Here is a 21,290-nt window from a genome sequence, read left to right on the forward strand (position 1 = left end):
TCAAGGGGAACTTAGTTTCCTTGTGTTACTCAGAGCAGCATCTACAAAATAATGAAGAATGATGTTAATACTCGTGACTTTTAAGGCCAAAAATGTTGTCTGTGCTATGACTTCTAACACTAAATGTGAGGATTCAAAAGGTCCATCATAAATTCAAAGGTGATGTCTTTTGGTTGTTTATTTTAATTTGAAAGTTGTTATTCTGTTACATAGTGATTTATTAAAGGCATCTATTTCATGAACAGCATAACTTCACTAGAAGCAAAATAAACAGAATTCACATCTCCTAAAACCAGATTTCCCGAATATTGTATGAATTATGCTGTGTGCATATAGATGAAACATGTTAAGCACATAGTTAACCAAGAGACCTTTATGTTCCATTTGCCAGATTTCAAATAAGAGACTCTAATACATATTTTGAAACCTGAGTGCTGTTGACAGTTGCATATGCGATCAACTTTCATTTCCTAATCCATTAATTGACACACAATACAACATATTTTTGTAGGCCGTGTTATACTATTTTGCTCTATGCAATGTAATGAGGAACAGGTCTCAATCAAGACCACTTGATATAGCATTCAACCAAAATCTACCAAGTACTAATTTGTCAATTCGATCTGTCATAAATCCATGTTATTTGAAAGTAATGTATATTTTTAAAACTTCCGAAGTCAGAACTTTCTAGAGAACAGGGAACTATGGGACCTTGTCACCATATCTAGTAGCATGTCATAACAAGAGAGTAATACATGCTTTAAATGCTGATGGTATATCAATCCATTACACTTAACTCTCCTGATGACACTGCAAAAAAGAAAAGGATATTGAAAAAGTGTACTGATGGTAGAAAATAAAAATGAAAAGAACAATGTTATTTTTTCCAAATAAACTGTATGTATGTTAACAAATGTATAGTAAGCCCTTCACTGACTGAAAAATAAGCACAAGCCCAAAGCAGATTTAAGTTTTTTTGCCATGCACTTTTTAAAAGGTGGTACTATGCCCTAAATCTACTGTAATTAGTTACAGTAATGGAATCATTTCAAATTAAAACTAATCATATATGTAATTTTACATGTCCTCCATTACTGTTAGGTAAAATTGAATGTAATTAACTTTGTCCTGAATTAACTATGAGGACATCTGTCTCTATATTTAAAATGATGATTATAAAAGTTATGGAAAATCTACTGAGTGTTCCTAATGTTGAATACAAATGCTAATATTATATGGAAGTTAGATGAATGCACTTGGTGTTTTCAATTTTGAATTTTGGAGACCTGAGGACAAGAAACACCATTATTTTCTAGTATATACACTGCACTCTTATTTCATGGCTTTATTGGTTTATAAAATATGCTTCATTAAAAAATGATTTATATATTTAATTTACACAGCTCTTCGAGCACGTATTTTAAGTGACTCATGTGTTTCTTTGTCTCTCTCTCATTAACCACTTAAATAAGCATAAAGCAGTTGGCAGAAAGCTGGTCATATTTATTTTCAAACTTAACTCTTTAATGTGTAAGATGGAATCAGTTAATTTGAGGGGAATATATGATTCATTACAGCTATCTGGCTTTTGAAAGTGTTCAAAATGTCACTACCTTAGGTTTTACCTTATTCGAACACATACACATTTTTAAAGTGTAAAGTGCTCAATTCAGCATGTGCAATGTTTCTTTGTGTTTGTCTGATACTCTTCTTTTATGGCTAGTACTTTTTCTGCCCTGTATAATTAACAAGAAAGAAATGGTTAACTGCTCAAAGGCATGAAGATATTGTCCTGTACTTTTAGAAGCTTTATGATTCTAGCTTTTATGTTTAGGTCTATGATGCAACTGAAATTAATTTGTGTGTATGGAGTGAGGTGTAGGGATGGAGGTTCATTTTTTTTAATGTGGATACCCAGTTGCTCCTGCACAATTGCTAAAACAACCTTCCTTTCCCCATTCAGTTGACTTGACACCTTGATTAAACATTAATCAGTTATATATATGTGGGTCTATTTTTTTTTAATTCTTTTAAAAATTTATTTTATTTATTTATCTTTGGCTGTGTTGGGTCTTCATTGCTGCGCGCTGGCTTCCTCTAGTTGTCTCCAGCAGGGCTACTCTTTGTTACGGTGCGTGGGCTTCTCATTGCGGGGGGCTTCTCTTGTTGTGGAGCATGGGCTCTAGGTGCGTGGGCTTCAGTAGCCGTGGTGTGTGGGCTCAGTAGTTGTGGCTCACGGGCTCTAGAGTACAGGCTCAGTAGCTGTGGTGCACAGGCTTAGTTGCTCCACGGCACATAGTATCTTCCTGGACCAGGGCTCGAACCCGTGTCCCCTGCATTGGCAGGCGGATTATTAACCACTGTGCCACCAGGGAAGTCCCTGTGGGTCTATTTTTGAACTCTATTTTTCTATACTTAAACCAATACCACACTGTATTCATTACTGTAGCCTTTTAGTAGGTTTTGAAATCAGGTATGTAAATCCTCAAGATTTCTGAGATTCCTCTGTTCTAGGTTTTTTTGCCTTCCATACACATTTTAGAATATACTTGTCTTTATTTTTTCTTCCAAAAGGGCTTGCTGAGATTTTGACTTCATTAACTGTCAATCTGGGGACAATGGATTTCTTAACAATGAGATCTCCAATCCTCGAATATGGTATATCTCTCCTTTTAGTAGGTCATCTTAAATATACCCCAGCAATTATTTGTGGTTGTCAGTATAGAAGAAGCCTTAGACATCTGTCGTTAGATTTATTCCTATAATAAATGCCAACTGGTTCAGGTTGTTGGCCTATCAGACTCTTCTGATTACTAATTGTCTAAATAATTCAGTAATTCAATAATTATCACAAAAAAAACCTTTGAAAGGTGGCCCAGATTTAGAGAAACAAACAAACAAACAAAAACACAAATAAGAAGTGACTCTATTTGGGAGATTCCCATGTGACCCAATATTTTTATTGAGCCCTATCACCCTTAGATTTTGTTCCATGTCATAAATGAAATTTAGAACCAAGTAAGTTACTCCTGGCCTATTAGATTCATTTAAACACAAGGTAACATCACCTAGAATTCAAATACAAGTCCAAAACTAGGAATTCAAAGGAAATATGTACATATAATAATAATAATCTTGTTCACAAACAAATCTGTTGTTGTTGTTGTTGTTTTTGTGCTGCCTTTTTATAGATAGCTCAGTATCAGGTGAAAAATTTATAAGAATAGTGGTTTGTATACAGAAATTTCATGTACTAATGCTTGGCTTAATAGAAAGGAACATTCTCATTGCTTCCTAATATCTTCACACATTAAGTCTTGGGAACAGACACAGGGTATGTTTGTTTGTGTGTGCATGTGCGTGCACATGAAACTTTCTTTCAAACCTATCAACCTTGTAGAGAAAAGTTTAACATGTTTAAAACATCTCTATTCATTAATTTAAAACTATTAAGGGAAAAAATTAAATCCTAGCTAACATAATATGCTTGCAGCTCTATTTCTAAGTGCAGAGAGGTTCTTACCCTATGCCAATTACACATTTGGTGGAGCTTTAAAATTTTTAGCCTTTAAACAAATAGCATACAGTCAAGTTCATACTATACCTGTAACTTTGGCATTCCGAAACCTATAGTCACCAATTAAAACCTGAAAACTGGGGCTTCCCTGGTGGTGCAGTGGTTAAGAATCCACCTGCCAATGAAAGGGACATGGGTTCGATCCCTGGTCTGGGAAGATCCCACATGCCGCGGAGCAACGAAGCCTGTGCACCACCACTACTGAGCCTGCGCCCTAGAGCCTGCGAGCCGCAACCACTGAGCCTGCATGCCACAACTCCTGAAGCCCAGGCACCTAGAGCCCATGCTCCACAACAAGAGGAGCCACTGCAATGAGAGGCCTGCGCACTGCAACAGAGTAGCCCCCACTTGCCGCAACCAGAGAAAGCCTGCGCGCACCAACAAAGACCCAACGCAGCCAAAAATAAATAAATTAATAAAAAAAGCAAACAAACAAAAAAAAAACCTGCAAACTGTTCCCTGGAATCAGATCTTCTTTTCTTCTGTTTAGATTTTTCACCAACCTAAATAATAAACTAATTAGTAGCCAATAATGGTAATATAAGGTAATAAAATTAACATATACATCACATTAAAGCTCAGATTTTCACAAACTATTGCACGTATTCAAAGACCTACATGACACTGTGCTTGAGTCCTTTGAGTAATCTACAAAAGACTTAGCTCACTAGCAAAAATGGTTCTTATGTTAATGATCCATCATTAATTTCACCGTCAGGTGTACACTCTTCCCCCTTTAGGGTCAGAGTACACAGTCAATGTGGCACTTCAGTTAAAGTTATTGACACAATGAAGACAGAATTATTTCATATAAAATTTCCAAAAGCTTTATGGAAGTTTCATTCAGTCCTCTTCCAAATAATATTTCCTTCCTCTTTGGGTTCTCTATAATTAAACAGCATATCAGGCAGAAGCATCTTTGCAATCAGTGCTGTATAAAGTCAAATGCATGAGGATAGAATGATAAGACTAAAAAGTCAGTTTTCGAACTGATAAAGCAAAGTGTGGCTATGTTGTAAAGTAGCGAACATGGTCCCTGTCACATAGTGGGCATTCATTAAACATGTGACGAATTAATGAATGACTTAAACGACCCAATGTAATGTGATCTGTAGCCATTACAAAGCCTGATGTATCAGCTGAAACATCTGAGCCAAAGGTAAACCACAAAAGAGCATGCAGACTCATAGCATTTCATTCTTTCAAAGCATTTTTCACTCACCAAAGGTTAACATTCCTTTCGGTGAGCTATATAGGCATGGCTGAAGCAATGAAAATGAAACACTGATAAGAAGTGTGTTATTTCTGCTTCTTGAGACTGTATAACAAAGATACAAGTAAAGCAGAACATTTGATTAGATATCCATGTGCCCCAGGCGGAGGTCAACATAGTCATGGAGAATTCACCTACCATTGACCCTCAGCATCCTCATGGAGAAGCTGAATGACATCTCCATTTCTAATCAGGAGGTCTTCTGAGCCTCTCTTCCTGCAATCTGCTAGGGCTTTATATTTGCCTGGAGACTGTAAGGTTGTTGTGAAAAATTACATTACAAATTTGAATGCAAAACTACTTGCATAACTGCCTGTTCTGTGACGTACAGACTTCATTCTTTACTTCAATGGTAAATGTGGTTAGCTGCAGCAGCTTTGCAGTGACAAATAAACATAGAGCAGTTTATGATGGCAAAAAAAAAAAGCAGGACGTGTTTATTTAACCTGAAGAATTCATTTTTATTTGCAAGAAGAGAATTACAGCATGAACTACACAGAAAATAACAGAGCACAACTGATTTAAGTTACATGAATAATAAACATAAATCCAGAAAAAAGTAAGCATGAAAATAATTTTTAAATACTGTTGTTTGTAAACTACTCTCATTAAAAATAATTATCTTGGCACATAAAAAAGGCAATGGCCCTGAACAAAGATTTACTAACGCCCCTAAAAGGATTCATGTGCTTTATCGTTTTGCACAGGTAAAAATAATGGGCACAAAAGCTTAGTCCAATAAAAGCATATTAAACCATAATGTTGTGCTTTACTTGGCCTTAATCTTTTTGCAGCTATAATTTTAACTTGATTCATTAATAAGCTAAATAATCCAAGGCACACTGATTGCATTTGGTTACAAGGTAGACAGAGAAGAAATAGTAATCTTCAAGTCCAAATGTATTCTGAGATGAGAATTTTTCCAGCACAGTATCTTACACATTGAATATATGATTTTAAAGAGTAAGAGTACCATCATTAAAACTTTTTTTTAAATAAAAGGAAAGAAATAATTATGTGGTGTTGATTCTTTGCACGTCCAAAGGAATTAACCTGAAAACATTATTCGCATCACTCGGGCTGAACGTCTTTTGAGCAGTATTTTTATCAAATGGGCCGAGGAGCAGACAGGAAAGAGCTACTTGCCATTTAACAGAGTAGCTTCATTAAAATAGGGCAGCCATCTCCGACACGGGCCTCTACAAGGGAAGTAGCACCCATTATTTCTTGTTTTTGACTTGATAAAGCGAGGCTAAAAGATCAGCTCTTTCCAACCTGTTTTGCTTTTTAGGTTGGGGGTTATTTAATTGAGGGGGTACGGAATGCACTATATTGTCCCTTGTATGTTTTCCTTAGTAGCACAACTCAGGGAATTCTTGGGAGAAGAGAGGAGAGCTAGTAGGTTTTTCTACATTCCCATCCCCTATGATGAAAGCATTAATCAATTTTGCATATTTGCTTTATTTTCTGACACCATAGCTGGAAAAATGCTTACTGAAGGCTTTCTCGGTTCTTGACAATCCCTTCATAGAGCATCATTTACAGCAAACATTGAAATCCCAACTGGCTTCCCTTGACTTACTGCTCACACCTGAACAACGACCCCTCCTGTCCTCAGATAATGTTACTTCAGGAAATGAAGTTCTTTTTATTTATTCGTCTAAATCAGCAATTCTCAAAGTTTGGGAGGCTGACCATTGGGAGTTCCAAGGGTCTGCAAGGGTCAAAGCTAAATATATTATTTGCCTTTTTCACTCTCATCCTCTCACAAGTCTACAGAGGAGTTTTCAAGAGGCCACCGAATGTGTGATAGCACAACAGGTCAAATGCAAACGCAGATATGAGAATCCAGCTGTCTTTTCTGAAGCCAGATGTTAAAGAAATTTGAAAAAATATTTCATTTATTATTATTTTTTTTATTGGCTGCACTACGCAGCTTGCGGGATACCAGTTCCCTGACCAGGGGTCGAACCCATGCCCCCTGCAGTGGAAGCGCAGAGTCCTCACCACCGGACCGCCAGGGAAGTCCCTTATTTATTTTTTAATTTTTAGGCTGCAAAAATATTTCAAATGCCACTCTTCTCACTAGATTTTTTTGGTTTCAAAAATGTAAATTCATTAAAACGTTTGAGCACTGCCAGTCTAGACAACGAACGCTGGACAAATCTCTTACCAGCTCTGAGCCTCGGTCTCCTCCTCCGCCAGTTGGAGGGAATAAAGTCTCACTAAGACTATGAATATTCAGTGTGAAATCACTTTGAAAACTGTAAACGGCCATACAAATATGAATTATGGTCACTGTATTATTAGTGGAAAGAATATTCTGTTGCTTTTTTAAAGAAAGCATTCCAGCGTCGATGCAGCTTTGGGATTCTCCATGCCATTACTCCCTTACCCCAACACCAGAACTGCCAAACTGAATTTATTCCTCTGAAAAGCACCAAGGAACAGTCCACTACAAAGCATCATTCCCACACTCCACCCTGGTGACTTCAGAAAATTGGAGATTAATCCTAAACAGTCCTAACTCCCCTGTAATAATCCATCAGGATCCTAACAACACTGCAAACTAGTTCTTCTATAAAACACTTACTTTTGCCCTAAAGCAACCTTTACTTTCATGGGGTGCCCTCTTGCTCTGATATGCTGAGATCTGTAGCATTAGCATGTTTTTTGACAGCCCACTAAAATATATTCCCCAGATGGTATTAAATAGTTTTTAATGTGTAATGTTTATTTCCTATACTTTCTAATCTGGAATCTAAACTGATTTCTAAGTATATCTGAACCTCCTTTGTGCTCTGATTTTATCTCACATGCCCAGATTGAAAACAGAGTGGTGAAGCTCAATTATAGATAAAATTGGTCACGATATGGGACTTGGAATGATTGACTATCTCATTAACTTCAGTAGGAGCTCCATGTATAGCTCAAACAAGTTCTCACAGAGATAAAAGTGCTTACTGAATGTTCACAGTAAGACTTGCTTCAAATCTTTTGGCTGTGGAAATGACCTCATGACCTCAAGGATACTGACAAAGGATTGCCCCATGTGCCTCACCTATTTCATCAATAAAATTGTTTGAAGGGTTTTTATTTCTCTTAATATGTCATTACTAACCATTAGAGGCCTTTCTCCTTCATTGTCATCATAAGAAGAGTAGAAACAGTTACTGGACCATTCCTCAGGCTCAACAGAGATTTCTGCAGGTGATGACATCTCAGTCCAAACTGTAAGAAAAACATGGAGGGTGGCAGTTACTGGTCCACCACAAGGAGAGAAGTAAAATGAAGTGTAATAATCAAGGCCATACCCTTTAATGGTCCAAGAATAATATCTTTTGTAATAAAACCTCCAATTAGGTTGTACTAGTTTAGAATTTCTGATATTTCAGAAAGGGCCTAGAATATCTACACTTCTTTTACTTTTTAGGATGGTTTCATGTTGGGGTTGGTGGGAGTTATTACAGATAATAATAAGTTAAATAACATTCCAGAGAACATTTACCCCTTCTTATGGAAAATCATCTCTTCCAAAAATTCTTTCTACAACATTCTTCTTGGTCCCACTTAAATAGCACTTATAACATTCTACTTGGTAATATTGTTATTTCGGACTTGTATCTCTTGTATTAGGCAGGAACCATGTGTTACACATTGTGTGTCTCATAAGAACCTGCCTGCAAGAGATGCTTAATTAATAAAATGCATTGAACTGGTGTGGATGAAGCAATCTGACGTAGGCAGAGAAATGACAGCATTTTATCTTGGCCACACTAAACTATTCATGTAACCTTGGAAGAGTCATGTTAACTTTCTCTGACTTGGTTTCCTCACCTGTCAAATGAAGGCAGTGGTACTAGGCTCTCTCCTGATGGCTCAGGGGGCCACAGTGTAGATGACCTGAGGGAAGTGACCCGTAAATGGAGAACTGAAGTTGAGCAAGGTTGTTGTTCCTTGTTTCTCCTCAGCTAGTAGAGAAGTCTTTCAGATTAAGGAACATCATATTTAAGCATTGAGTATCAGGCACCCCGTTAGGCATTTCTCCAGGGAAGTCTATGCTGTTGATCCCAGAGTTGTTGAGGTGACCCTTGCAGGTGCTTCTGAAGTGCCTTCCCTGTTATCACACTATCAAATTGAATTTTCATTGCTTGTTGCATTATCTTTCTACTCCCCTAGCTCCGTGGGGATGGCAGCTGAGTGTATCTCAGTTAGACTGTATGCCCAGAGTACTGCACAGTTCCTGGCACACAGGCTGTTATGTTTGTTAAATTAAACAAATTATTTTAAATCCCTTTAAATGACCCAATTTGCAAAATAAAAAGAAATATTCCTGAGCTGTAAATGACTCTTCTCTATTCATTAAACTTACGGTGAGTCAAGCAAGTGTGCATCCCTTGATGCAGGATGTGTTTTATTCACCTCTGTATCCTGTGTAGGAGGGGCTCCAAACTTGAGAAGGTGCCAGAAAGAATCACATGAAGAACTTGTTACATTACAGCTGGCTGGGTCTCACTCCCAGAGTTTTTGATTCAGAAGGTCTGGGATGGAGCCAGAGCATTTGCCTTCTTAACAAGTTCCCAGGTGATGGTGATGCTACTGGTCCACGGATCACACTTTGAAAACCTCTGCTCAGCTGAGTATCTTGCATATACACAAGACAGAAGAGCCTTCTAAAAATGGGTTAACTTTATTTTCTCCATATAAAGTGAATAGATGGGTAGATTTCTCAAATTAACAACGGGAGGAAACAATTTGCACAGCCATGAATTCTCCCTTCGGATAAGCATTACACATACCTGTATTTGCTTCTGCCCGAACTGACGCGATGGCCTCACCGACTTCCACCATAGCGCTGGTGTGCTCCAAGTCAGTTTCCTCAGCGCCTATAAAAGCTCCCTGTTGCCTTCTGAAATAGTAAATATGTAGAAACTGGTAAGCTTTTTTTCAGTTTAAGAGTAATAATAAATTTTAAATGGTATTTCTTCTACTAATACCATGTGTTAAGAACATAGTCTAAGAATCCATTCAAACAGAGCTGATTTTCCCCCTTATTTAAGTCTGTGTGATAATAGCTCATAATATACAAAAGCTTAAATCCTGGGATCCAAGCCAGCACGGAAAAAAAAGGCTCCCTTCTGGACCCAAGGCAGGTATATTGTTTAAAATCCCTGTTGCATATTATATTGTATACCCGAAATTTGCTAAGAGGTAAATGCTAAATGTTCTCACCACAGACACAAAAAATGATAACTACGTGAGGTGATGGATATGTTAATTAGCTTGATTGTGTTGATTATTGCACAGTGTATATGTATGTCAAATCACCAAATTTTATTCTTTTTTTAAAATATCTTTATTGGAGTATAATTGCTTTACAATGGTGTGTTAGTTTCTGCTGTATAACAAAGTGAATCAGCTATACATATACATATAACCCCATATCTCCTCCCTCTTGCATCTCCCTCCTATCCTCCCTATCCCACCCCTCTAGGTGGTCACAAAGCACCCAGCTGATGTCCCTGTGCTATGCGGCTGCTTCCCACTAGCTATCTATTTTACATTTGGTAGTGTATATATGTCCATGCCACTCTCTCACTTCATCCCAGCTTACCCTTCCCCCTCCCCATGTCCTCAAGTCCATTCTCTATGTCTGCATCTTTATTCCTGTCCTGCCCCTAGGTTCTTCAGAACTTTTTTTTTTTAGATTCCATATATATGTGTTAGCATATGGTATCAAATTGTACTCTTTAAACGTATATAATTTTAATTGTCAACTATAACTCAATAAGTTGGAAAAATATAAACAAAAAAACCTTATTGTTCTATGAACTTTTAACTTCAATGAATTAGGCAAAGTGTATATGAATGACAATGAAACCTCAATCTGATTAATACTGTTGAGTTGTATCAGCTACTATAGAGTCAATTGCTCCATGAAATCTAAAGACTTTACTTCCAGAATACATGATAAAACACTGAGTTTTGTGAACCGTGGAAAATAAAGACTTCCACCGTCATTTTTAAATGGTTCTCCTGGGGCTTCCCTGGTGGCACAGTGGTTAAGAATACGCCTGCCAATGCAGGGGACACAGGTTCGAGACCTGGTCCGGGAAGATCTCACATGCCGTGGAGCAACTAAGCCCGTGTGCCACAACTACTGTAGCCTGCGCTCTAGAGCCCATGCTCTGCAACAAGAGAAGCCACCGCAATGAGAAGCCCGTGCACCGCAACAAAGAGTAGCCCCCGCTCGCCACAACTACAGAAAGCCTGTCCGCAGCAACAAAGACCCAATGCAGCCAAAAGTAAATAAATAAAAAATAAACTAAAATGGTTCTCCTAAAGCCTCAGATGAATCAACATACTTTGCACCTGATCTTAGCTACCTGTGTAAGATGATGTGCAACTATTTTTTTTATTAGAGCATAGTTGATTTACAATGTTGTATTAGTTTCTGCTGCACAGCACAGTGAATCAGTCATACATATACATATATCCACTCCTTTTTAGACTCTTTTCCCATATAGGTCATTAGATAGTATTGAGTAGAGCTCCCTGTGCAGTAGGTCCTTATTAGTTATCTATTTTATCTATAGTCATATGTATATGTCAGTCCCAATCCCCCAATTTATCCCTCCTTCACCCCCCATAACAGTAAGTTCATTTTCTACATCTGTGACTCTATTTCTGTTTTGTAAATAAGTTCATCTGTACCATTGAAAAAGAGTACTTTTAATAAGTCCTTCAATGATCCCTACATCATGCAGATGCTGCGTGGTGAATTTCTGTGCCAAGGCTTTGGAATCAGCGTGGGGATTCTTTCTGCATATATGTTAATGTTGTACGGAAACTCCACCTTTTAAGATTCCTAGAGGTGGAATACAATGGCCACATCTCTAAACCAGCAGCAAAGCTATCATTGAGGATGGCTGCCTTCCTCAAAGACGTCGTGGCTCTGTCCAGGCACAGCCCCCGCCCCTGGGATCCATACCTCCTCTCTAGCTACACAGAGAGGCCAAGTCACCAGCAAGTGGTCTCCATCAAGGGACCACAAAGCTGCAGGCCAGTATTAGCTGCCAGTACTTCATCATTCTTATACCTCTCCTTCTCCAATCAGATTGGAGGTGCCCAGAAATATTTTGAAGAGAAAGCCATGAGTGTAGCCACTTTTGCTAGCAGCCTACATGCAACTCCCCCCAGGGTATACTGAGAACAAAGCACTTATAATCGTGTTTAAAAATTAGCCCAGACTATTTTTCTTTGAGGCGAGGAATACAACTTTATTTGGAAAGCTGGCAGACCGAGAAGATGGCAGACTAATGTCTCAAAATAACCATCTTATCGGGGTCTGCATGCCAGTTTCTTTTATAGAATCAGAGAGGGAGATAAAGTAAAAAGGCATAATAGAGAGTGAGAGGCGGGGAGGAAGTAAAGTAAAAAGGGCCATCAGTCTTGCAAAACATCTCCTGGGGGAGAGGATGTGTTAATCTCTTCTTTCTTGCAGCCATCCACAGGTGGACAGGGTCAAGATGTTTCCCTGAACAAAGGCACTTCCTTATATTCTTTTTAACATCAGGGGAACAGTGGGATAAATATTAAGGACTATCAAGCTCCAAGTCCAAGGACAGAACTGAGAAAATGTGTTTATAGAATTTGATGAGTTATTGCTAAAAGGGCAGGTAATTTTTGTCTGATAGTTTAATTACATTGTTTCATGTTATATACGGAAAACAGAAGATTGGAGAGTGGTATTTCTTAAAGTATAATCACTTACTCATTCCGCTGAGAAGAAAGAGTCTGTTCTGTTAACTGATTATGTTGTTCTTGTTTTTTAACTGTGAAATAAAACAAAGATTATATAAGCATTGTTCGGAAGCCACAGTTCTTACTTCCTTGAGGACCAATGACCTTCACATAGCACCCCCCCCAATCCCATTTGAGTTCACCTTCACAGACTTGAAACAGCCAGAGAGAAGGCCAGTCTGAATTTGGAATATAGAAAAGGATCGAACCATGTAATATTTTATTCAAGAAATTCAAGTTTATAACTAGCACCACCCCCAGGCCAACATTACCAAGCACTGATTACTGAGGTCCTAAGCAGAGTTGCCTCATAGGAAGCATTTAGAATTAACACATTCAGATTGCTCTATCACTGCACCACTGCTTCTCAGGCACTAGAGCTCATCTTCCATTGTAAAATTCATTCTCCGAAATAGTTTAAACAGCCTCCTGCATCTTGATCTGCTAATGAGTTGAGCAAACCTTTTCATTATAAATAGTAGAAAGTAAATATCAGCCCCATTCCCTGTAAAAATTATCACAAAATCTGAGTCACTGAGCTGTTCTTGTATTTCATTTTCTGGAGAATGCATGCTTGAACTTACCTGTCATAAGTTCCTGTTGCTTGAACAAAATACTTCTGATTTCTTTTAACCACATCATCTTCACATCTACATTTGAAGCCTAAAGATTTAAAAAGCAGGGGAGGAGAGGACATGTTTCCTTTTTTAAATGATGCTTTATAATAAAACAAATGTCACTAAGTATATCAAACACGATTTACATCCTGAACCACCATATACCAACTCTAACATTTTGATTCTTAAAACTTCTAAGAAGCAAATAAGTAGCCATCGGATTAGATGAAATAACAGCCAAAACCATTTCGAAATTGGCCTTCGATAATAATGCTCAGACAAATATGAAATATAAATCTCACTTATTTTTTCTGTGTAGGAGGGTTCTTTTAAATATATAAATGTTTTTATGTTTAATTTTGGTAAAACAAAACAAGTTCTACTGTTTCTGAAAAGACAATCTATTGTAGGGACTTCCCTGGCGGTCCAGTGGTTAGGACTCGATGCTTTCACAGCCGAGGGCCGGGGTTCGATCCCTGGTCGGGGAACTAAGATCCTGAAAGCCATGTGGTGCGGCCAAAAAAAAAAAAGGACTCTTTGAAATGACAATATTCTCTTGAAATGTTCTAATTCCTCTCTTCTTCCATGAGACAGGTTGAAGCTTACAGTGCGTCTGGCCAGAACTTTAACCACATTCTTTAGAAAAAACAATCCGATCTGAATCATCACATCGCCCTGTCTCGTAATCAGGTCCTCTCTGAATGCTGAGCACAAGAGGAACTCAGAACTGTTATAAATCTGTAACTTAAGAAACTTGATGGGGACAGAGAAGCACCGGCCAAGCTCTTGGCTATCAGCTCTTGTTGATAAGTCTCCTGATGTTGTGGTGAAAACTTAAAGCCATAGAAAGCATCGCAGACATATCTCAAGTTAAAGAAAACTTCTGCCAAGATATGGAAGCAACCTAAGTGTCCATAGACAGATGAACGGATTTGGAAGATGTGGTACATATATACAATGGAATACTACTCAGCCAAAAAAAAGTATGAAATAATGCCATTTGCAGCAACATGGATGGACCTAGAGATTATATGTGGAACCTAAAAAATAAACTAGTGAATATAACAAAAAAGAAGCAGACTCACAGATACAGAGAACAAACTAGTGGTTGCCAGTGGGGAGAGGGAAGGGGGAAGGGGCAATATGGCAGTAGGGGATTAATAGGTACAAACTATTAGGTATAAAATGAGCTACAAGGATATATTGTACAGCACAGGGAATATAGCCTATATATATATATATATATATATATATATATATATATATATATATATATATATATATATTTTTTTTTTTTTTTGCGGTACACAGGCCTCTCACTGTTGTGGCCTCTCCCGTTGCAGAGCACAGGCTCCAGACACGCAGGATCAGCGACCATGGCTCACGGGCCCAGCCGCTCCGCGGCATGTGGGATCTTCCCGGACCGGGGCACAAACCCGTGTCCCCTGCATCGGCAGGCGGACTCTCAACCACTGCGCCACCAGGGAAGCCCTAGCCAATATTTTATAATAACTATAAATGGAGTATAACCTTTAAAAATTGTGAATCACTATATTGTACACCTGTAAAATATAATATTATACAGCAACTATACTTCAATAAAAGAAAAAAAAGAAAACTTGGTAACTGAGAAAATGTTTAATTGCATCACAAAGAATAATAATCAAATAATATTGAGGTAACCTACAGGAAAGGACTGAGAACTTTTGTAATGTAACCAAAATTATTTTTGTTTGAAAATTCAGACTTTTGTATCTTAAGGCAGGTTATGGTTTCTAGAATAATTCTTAAATGACCAACCTGGACAATATAAACTTCTTCCTTCCCAGCATACCAGATTTCAAACTTGCGGTTGTCTCCTTTTACATATTCAGTGATTCCAACTTCATCCATCTACAATATATGAGTCACCATTTTCATGAGCATTTTATTCTGAAAATGAAATTACATTAAATCTACCCCCATCATATTCTAAATGAAACAGAATTTCTCACTTCTGCAAAATGTTTTATAATCAAAGAATATGAAATGATAAATACAGAGACTTGAGTGTTTATATGCTTTCATTAAACTATGCACTTATATAGTACAGACTACATGCTCCATTCCAGTGAGTGAAACAAATGTTTCAAATCTGAGCATCCAAGTAGTCCACATAAGACTGAATTCCTTTATAACTTAACTGTACACTATAAAAACAAATTATTGTGTCAAACACAGAAGTAAAACTAATTAAACATTGTGGAAAAGGCCATCCAAAATTAATTTAAATGGTTCTTTTTAATAACTTTATGCCAGATAAGTTAATCTCACAAATTACTACTTATGTCTATAGAAACCCTACAAGTTATAGACATCCAATTTATGGGTCGGGGAGAACCAACCAGGTACACAGAAATCCCCTCTATTTCCACCAATCTCTTGACCTCTCTAGAAAGCAACCTGTCATGGGACAGTGATGTCTTCTTGTAGCCAGTGAAATTAGGTATGCAATATCCCTTCCTTACCATAGATTTTCTTCTCTTTCATATGATTGTGCAAAGCACAGACTCTTCCATTTTCTTTCATCCTGTGCTGCTAATAGCTTGGTTAGTTTCATTTTGAGCAATTTCACTCCCTTGTACACACATTCTCTTTTAGTTTCCTTCTGCCTTCTCTTTCCTTTCAATCCTTTCCTAATTAACTAAAGGAATATCTCACTCTCTGTTCCATTTACATGTCTCCCAAATGACCCTCATTAGAGCTGATAAGCATTCAAAGTAGTGCTAGTGAGATCCCCATATCAAGGAAAAGAAAAAGGATTATACTTAGAAATGAAAGAGCCTGTGACATCTACCCTGAATGTACTCAGAAGTTACTTTCAGAATGTCCAAAAATATCTTTACATTCCTACTCAACCACTCTAACTAACCTACTTTTGCTCAAACATCAGGTTTTAAGATAAACAATAATCTCATATTCAATCTCTATTTAAATTGATTTTGTTTCAATACATGGTTTTGTTTTAACAGCATAATAAGTTGGAAAGCCCATGCGCTAGCTATGTGTGCCGGTACAAGTTGCTTAACCTTTCTGAATTTCAGTTTCCTCAACTATAAAGTGGGAAGAGTACCTATTTCATAGAGTTGATATAAGGATTAAATAGCATGCACTAAAGGCTTAGATAACATGGTGAGTTTTTAAAAGTATGAGTTTGCTTTCTCAACTTTCCCTTATTTGAATAGCAATGGTTTTGCTATTTTTCATTGCATACATAGAGCACAGCATTATAGATTAAATGAGCTTTTTTGAGTTACTCTGGAAACCTAACAATGATCTCTATCAAACAACACTGTTCTTAGTTCTAAACAATTCACTACAAATGATCCACTGCAATACAATCCATTTGTAATTCATGGATTGTAGATATTTTCTCAAATAACACAATATAAAGGTTTTATCAAAAGGTTTTTATTCTACTTATTAAATATTTACTATATCATGAAAACTTACCTTTAGAACCTAGAGGCAGAGTTAAAGCTCTAACTATATGAATATAGTTATATGATATATTATATAATAAATAATATATATAAAAGAACGAGGCTGATTCTACAGTTATACCCTAACTGTGGTCTCTGCCTCACCCTTCACATTTTCACTGATGATTTCTGGTAGCTATGAATATATTTTCTTTATTTTAAAGCATTTTATCTGAAGACATCTTGCTGTATCAAGTGCTCAGGGCCCCAACTTTTAACCTAATTTTCTGTCTTCAGGGTAGTGTGAAGATGTCAACTACCTTGTTAAAAGTCACCCAGTGGGTCAGAACTCTGGGATTATAACCAATAACTACCTATCTTAAGATTTTTATTAGGCAGATCAGCTCGGTGCTTTGCGATGACCTAGAGGAGTGGGATAGGGAGGGTGGGAGGGAGGCTCAAGAGGGAGTGGATATGGGGACATATGTATGTATGTGGCTGAATCACTTTGTTGTACAACAGAAACTAACACAGTATTGTGAAGCAATTATACTCCAATAAAGATCTATTAAAAAAAACTACTTGAATATTGGGAGGGAAAGCACTTGATATATTAAATGAAAAGTCCATGTTATAAAACTGAAAAGATAAAAGACTTTTATTTCTGTATCTGGGATATATAATAGTTACTTCTTGGGTCAGTATTATGAAAAAATTTATCTTGGACTTCCCTGGCAATCCAGTGGGTAAGACTCTGTGCTTCAAATGCAGGGGGCACGAGTTTGATCCCTGTTCAGGGAACTAGGATCCCACATGCCACGTGGTACAGCCAAAAAAAAAATTATCTTGATTCACAATAACAATAACAACAAAAAAATGTAGCTAGGCTGAACTGCCATGAAGCAGTTAGAAACAAGATATTGGATATAAAACAGTAACATAACTGTATGTATATTGAAAATAGTTTATGGGATCAAAAAAAGAAAGAAAATGAGAATTATAACAGAATACTATTTATATAAATTAAAACTAAATGGGGGGCTCCCCTGGTAGCACAGAGGTTAAGAATCCGCCTGCCAATGCAGGGGACATGGGTTTGAGCCCTGGTCCAGGAAGATCCCACATGCTGCAGAGCAACTAAGCCCGTGCGCCACAACTACTGAGCCTGCACTCTAGAGCCCACGAGCCACAACTACTGAAGCCTACGTGCCACAACTACTGAAGCCCATGTGCTTAGAGCCTATGCTCCATAACAAGAGAAGCCACTGCAATGAGAAGCCCGTGCACCACAACGAAGAGCAGCCCCCACTCACCGCAACTAGAGAAAGCCCGTGTGCAGCAACGAAGACCCAATGCAGCCAAGAATAAATAAATAAAATAAATAAATAAGTTTTTAAAAATCTAAATGGGCACAGAACATTAGTATATACTTAAAAAGAACACACAAACAGAAGGATGTACATCAAATAACACAGGGGTAGAGAGGAAAGTAAGTGTTGGGAATGATAAAAAGGAATGAAAGAATAAACAAGCAAGAACAAGGCCTGCCAGCACGGCGCAGTGATTACAATCATGGAGACCGAAGCCACCCGCCCGGGTTTGAATCTGTGCTGCACCACTTACTAGCCATGCTCTTGGATGAATTATTCACCACTCTGGAACTTGGCTTTCTCATCCTTAAAATGGGGTTAATAATAGTTCCTACTTCATATAAAGTTGCTATGTGGATTAAATGACTTAACACTGATATTCGTAAACACTTAGAACAGCTCTTAGCAAACACTGAGTACTACATGTATGTTTGTTAAACTTAAAAACATAGATGATAATAATAAACACATGAACTGAGGAATCTGTAGAACTCAAATGTCTCCATTTGACTAAACGTGACTTTAGGGCCTTTCCTTTGCACAGGAGCAGCCGACTTAAAATATAGCACACAATCATCGTATAGCTGTGGGGCTACGAGATTCCAGCTTGATACGATGAAGTCACGGCACCAGTCCCCTGAAAGTGCATCTGCATTGATCCTCTCTACCAAAGGGAAGATTCTGAAACCAGGAACCCAAACTGTTACGTAACACACTGACTAGTCCTACTAGTAATTATTTAATCCTGGAATCTCATATAAGCAAGAGGAAGAAAGCATAGTGAGCTTATAAGAGATAGCCTAATTTCCATCTTTCTCTGTCAGCGACATCACCATTTTCCTAGTAATCCTGGTCTAAATCCTGCAGGCATCACTGACTAATCTCTTTTATTCAGGACACTAGGCATTACTGTGGAATCAAAGAAAAATCAGGCTGATTTTTTTCCTTCAAATGTCAGGTTTTATTTATTTTCAGTATCTAGTAAGTCAATAAGCCTGCCTGTTTACCTGCCATGGAAGTGTTTCTTGCATCTATCCCACCCTCTGTTTCCACGGTAGCCACTGTAGTTCGAAATCTCACAAATTGGTTACCTCATACCAGTCTGTCCTTACTGTGATGTACTTTAGAAACACTCTGTTGGTGTGCCCATCATTGTGACAAATTAAAGGTAAAAAAAGAAAAATAGACACAAGCCAGAAATAGTATATTAGGTAGTAACTAGGTCACACCTAAATGCCCATTGACAGACAAATGGATAAAGAAGATGTGGTACATATATACAATGGAATATTACTCAGCCATAAAAAGAAACGAAATTGAGTTATTTGTAGTGAGGTGGATGGACCTAGAGTCTGTCATACAGAGTGAAGTAAGTCAGAAAGAGAAAAATAAATATTGTATATTAATGCATATATGTGGAACCTAGAAAAATGGTACAGATGAACCGGTTTGCAGGGCAGCAATTGAGACATAGGTGTAGAGAACAAACGTATGGGGACCAAGGGGGGAAAGTGGTGGGGGCAGGGGGGTGGTGTGATGAATTGGGAGATTGGGATTGACATGTATACACTAATATGTATAAAATGGATAACTAATAAGAACCTGTTGTATAAAAAAATAAATTAAATTAAATTTAAAAATTAAAAAAAAGTGAACCAAATGGATTTGGGTCCAACATGGCTATGAAAATAAAATACCTTCCTCTGGAATAAATATACAGACAGCAAGAGACCTGAACCCTGTCTGAGGTCAATTACAAATTCTTGCTTCTCGACAGATGTTTATTAGAGACATAAAAGACCCTTGGAGATTTTGGGGGCTTAGAGGTGGGCGAATATCAAAGGAGCAACTGGGAGACTTCCCTGGTGGCGCAGTGGTCAAGAATCTGCCTGCCAATGCAGGGGACACGGGTTCGCGCCCTGGTCCCAGAAGATCCCACATGCCGCGGAGCAACTAAGCCCGTGCACCACAACTACTGATCCTGCGCTCTAGAGCCCACAAGCCACAACTACTGAGCCCACATGCCACAACTACTGAAGCCCACACGCCTAAAGCCCGTGCTCCACAACAAGAGAAGCCACCACAATGAGAAGCCCGCACGCCGCAACGAAAAGTAGCCCCCACTCGCCGCAACTAGAGAAAGCCCACGCACAGCAATGAAGACACAATGCAGCCAAAAATTAATTAATTAATTAATTTTTTAAAAGGAGCAACTGGGCGTTTGTTATGAAAACAGTGAGGGTTTTGAACCACCACCGCTGTGGGTTCAGAAGTGGAGCAGGGAAAGTAGACAGTAGGAAGAAGTCAGAGACCTAACCCTGGGCAGGAACCCATTAGGAACAGCATGGGGTCATTGGCCTCTGGGAAGAATCAAAAGCAGGGCCTGCTTCTCGGGTGGCCTCCTGACACAAAGCCCTCAGGCCTGGCTCAGGACACATGGCACATCCTCTCCATTACCACTGCTGGACATCGCATCAATTCTGAACATGCTAACAACCAAGAAACAGTGGTTGGGGAGTCGAGGGTCATAATTTTCTCCATTTTCCAAATTTTCTTCAACAAATGCCATACCACTTTTACAATGGAGAACTTGAAAGATAAAATTAATTAGGTGTGAAAAAAATCAAATTTGCCAATTACAGACTCATGTGCATTGGAGGTTCCTCTTGTCAAATGTCAAAACCAGCTGGGAGTGTCACTGGATTGCCAGTAACTTCCTCATACAATACTGCTCTCATTTTAATACCAAACTAACATTAGGACACAATGGCAGTTTCGGCCATGGGAGAGAAGAAGGTAATTTCTAAGGATCGGACAGGACAGGTGTGTGCAGGATTCAGCGGTAGGTGGCTTTGGACACCCAGGAAGGGAGGGGATGGAGGAGGGATACAATGGGAATGTGCTAATCATAAAAGTGATCCATCTTTAAATCACACGGAAAAAAAGGAAGAAACTCTTTCTTCCTTGACTCTCCCGTATGAGAAAAGCTCCTTGCTACCAAGACCAAGAACTCCACCTGGTGCCATTGGTAAGAGAGTGCTAATGGGGGAGCCTGGGTCACTGCCCACAATTTCAAACTGTGCCGTGCAGGAGTCTAGGACGCCCCCTTGGGGACTGCCTGGGACTGAAGTGAGAGAGGAAAGGAAGGAGGTCACGGTCTGCCCTCCGCGGCTCTCATTTCAGGCCGAA

At 38.4% G+C, this 21,290-nt stretch overlaps 1 protein-coding gene across 2 annotated transcripts in view; it reads right to left on the reverse strand.

Annotated features, from left to right (window-relative positions):
* Nucleotides 1-21,290, reverse strand: part of MCF2 (MCF.2 cell line derived transforming sequence) — a gene marked incomplete at both ends in the record, with an annotated part of 72,199 nt that continues 50,909 nt past the window's right edge. The window contains 9 exons of one of the 2 annotated variants that reach the window (XM_082609963.1): nucleotides 1-41; nucleotides 3,605-3,647; nucleotides 4,023-4,080; nucleotides 4,989-5,101; nucleotides 7,972-8,081; nucleotides 9,650-9,759; nucleotides 12,625-12,685; nucleotides 13,238-13,316; nucleotides 15,071-15,163. In XM_082609963.1, coding sequence (XP_082466089.1) covers nucleotides 1-41; nucleotides 3,605-3,647; nucleotides 4,023-4,080; nucleotides 4,989-5,101; nucleotides 7,972-8,081; nucleotides 9,650-9,759; nucleotides 12,625-12,685; nucleotides 13,238-13,316; nucleotides 15,071-15,163 — 708 coding nt within the window. Of the gene's footprint in view, nucleotides 42-1,242; nucleotides 1,287-3,604; nucleotides 3,648-4,022; nucleotides 4,081-4,988; nucleotides 5,102-7,971; nucleotides 8,082-9,649; nucleotides 9,760-12,624; nucleotides 12,686-13,237; nucleotides 13,317-15,070; nucleotides 15,164-21,290 lie in introns of those variants that run through there. The other variant, XM_082609962.1, reaches the window with a different exon arrangement.

This window comes from Mesoplodon mirus, assembly GCF_964341445.2.
Source record: "Mesoplodon mirus genome assembly, chromosome: X".
In the NCBI taxonomy this organism is placed as follows: Eukaryota; Metazoa; Chordata; class Mammalia; order Artiodactyla; family Ziphiidae; genus Mesoplodon; species Mesoplodon mirus.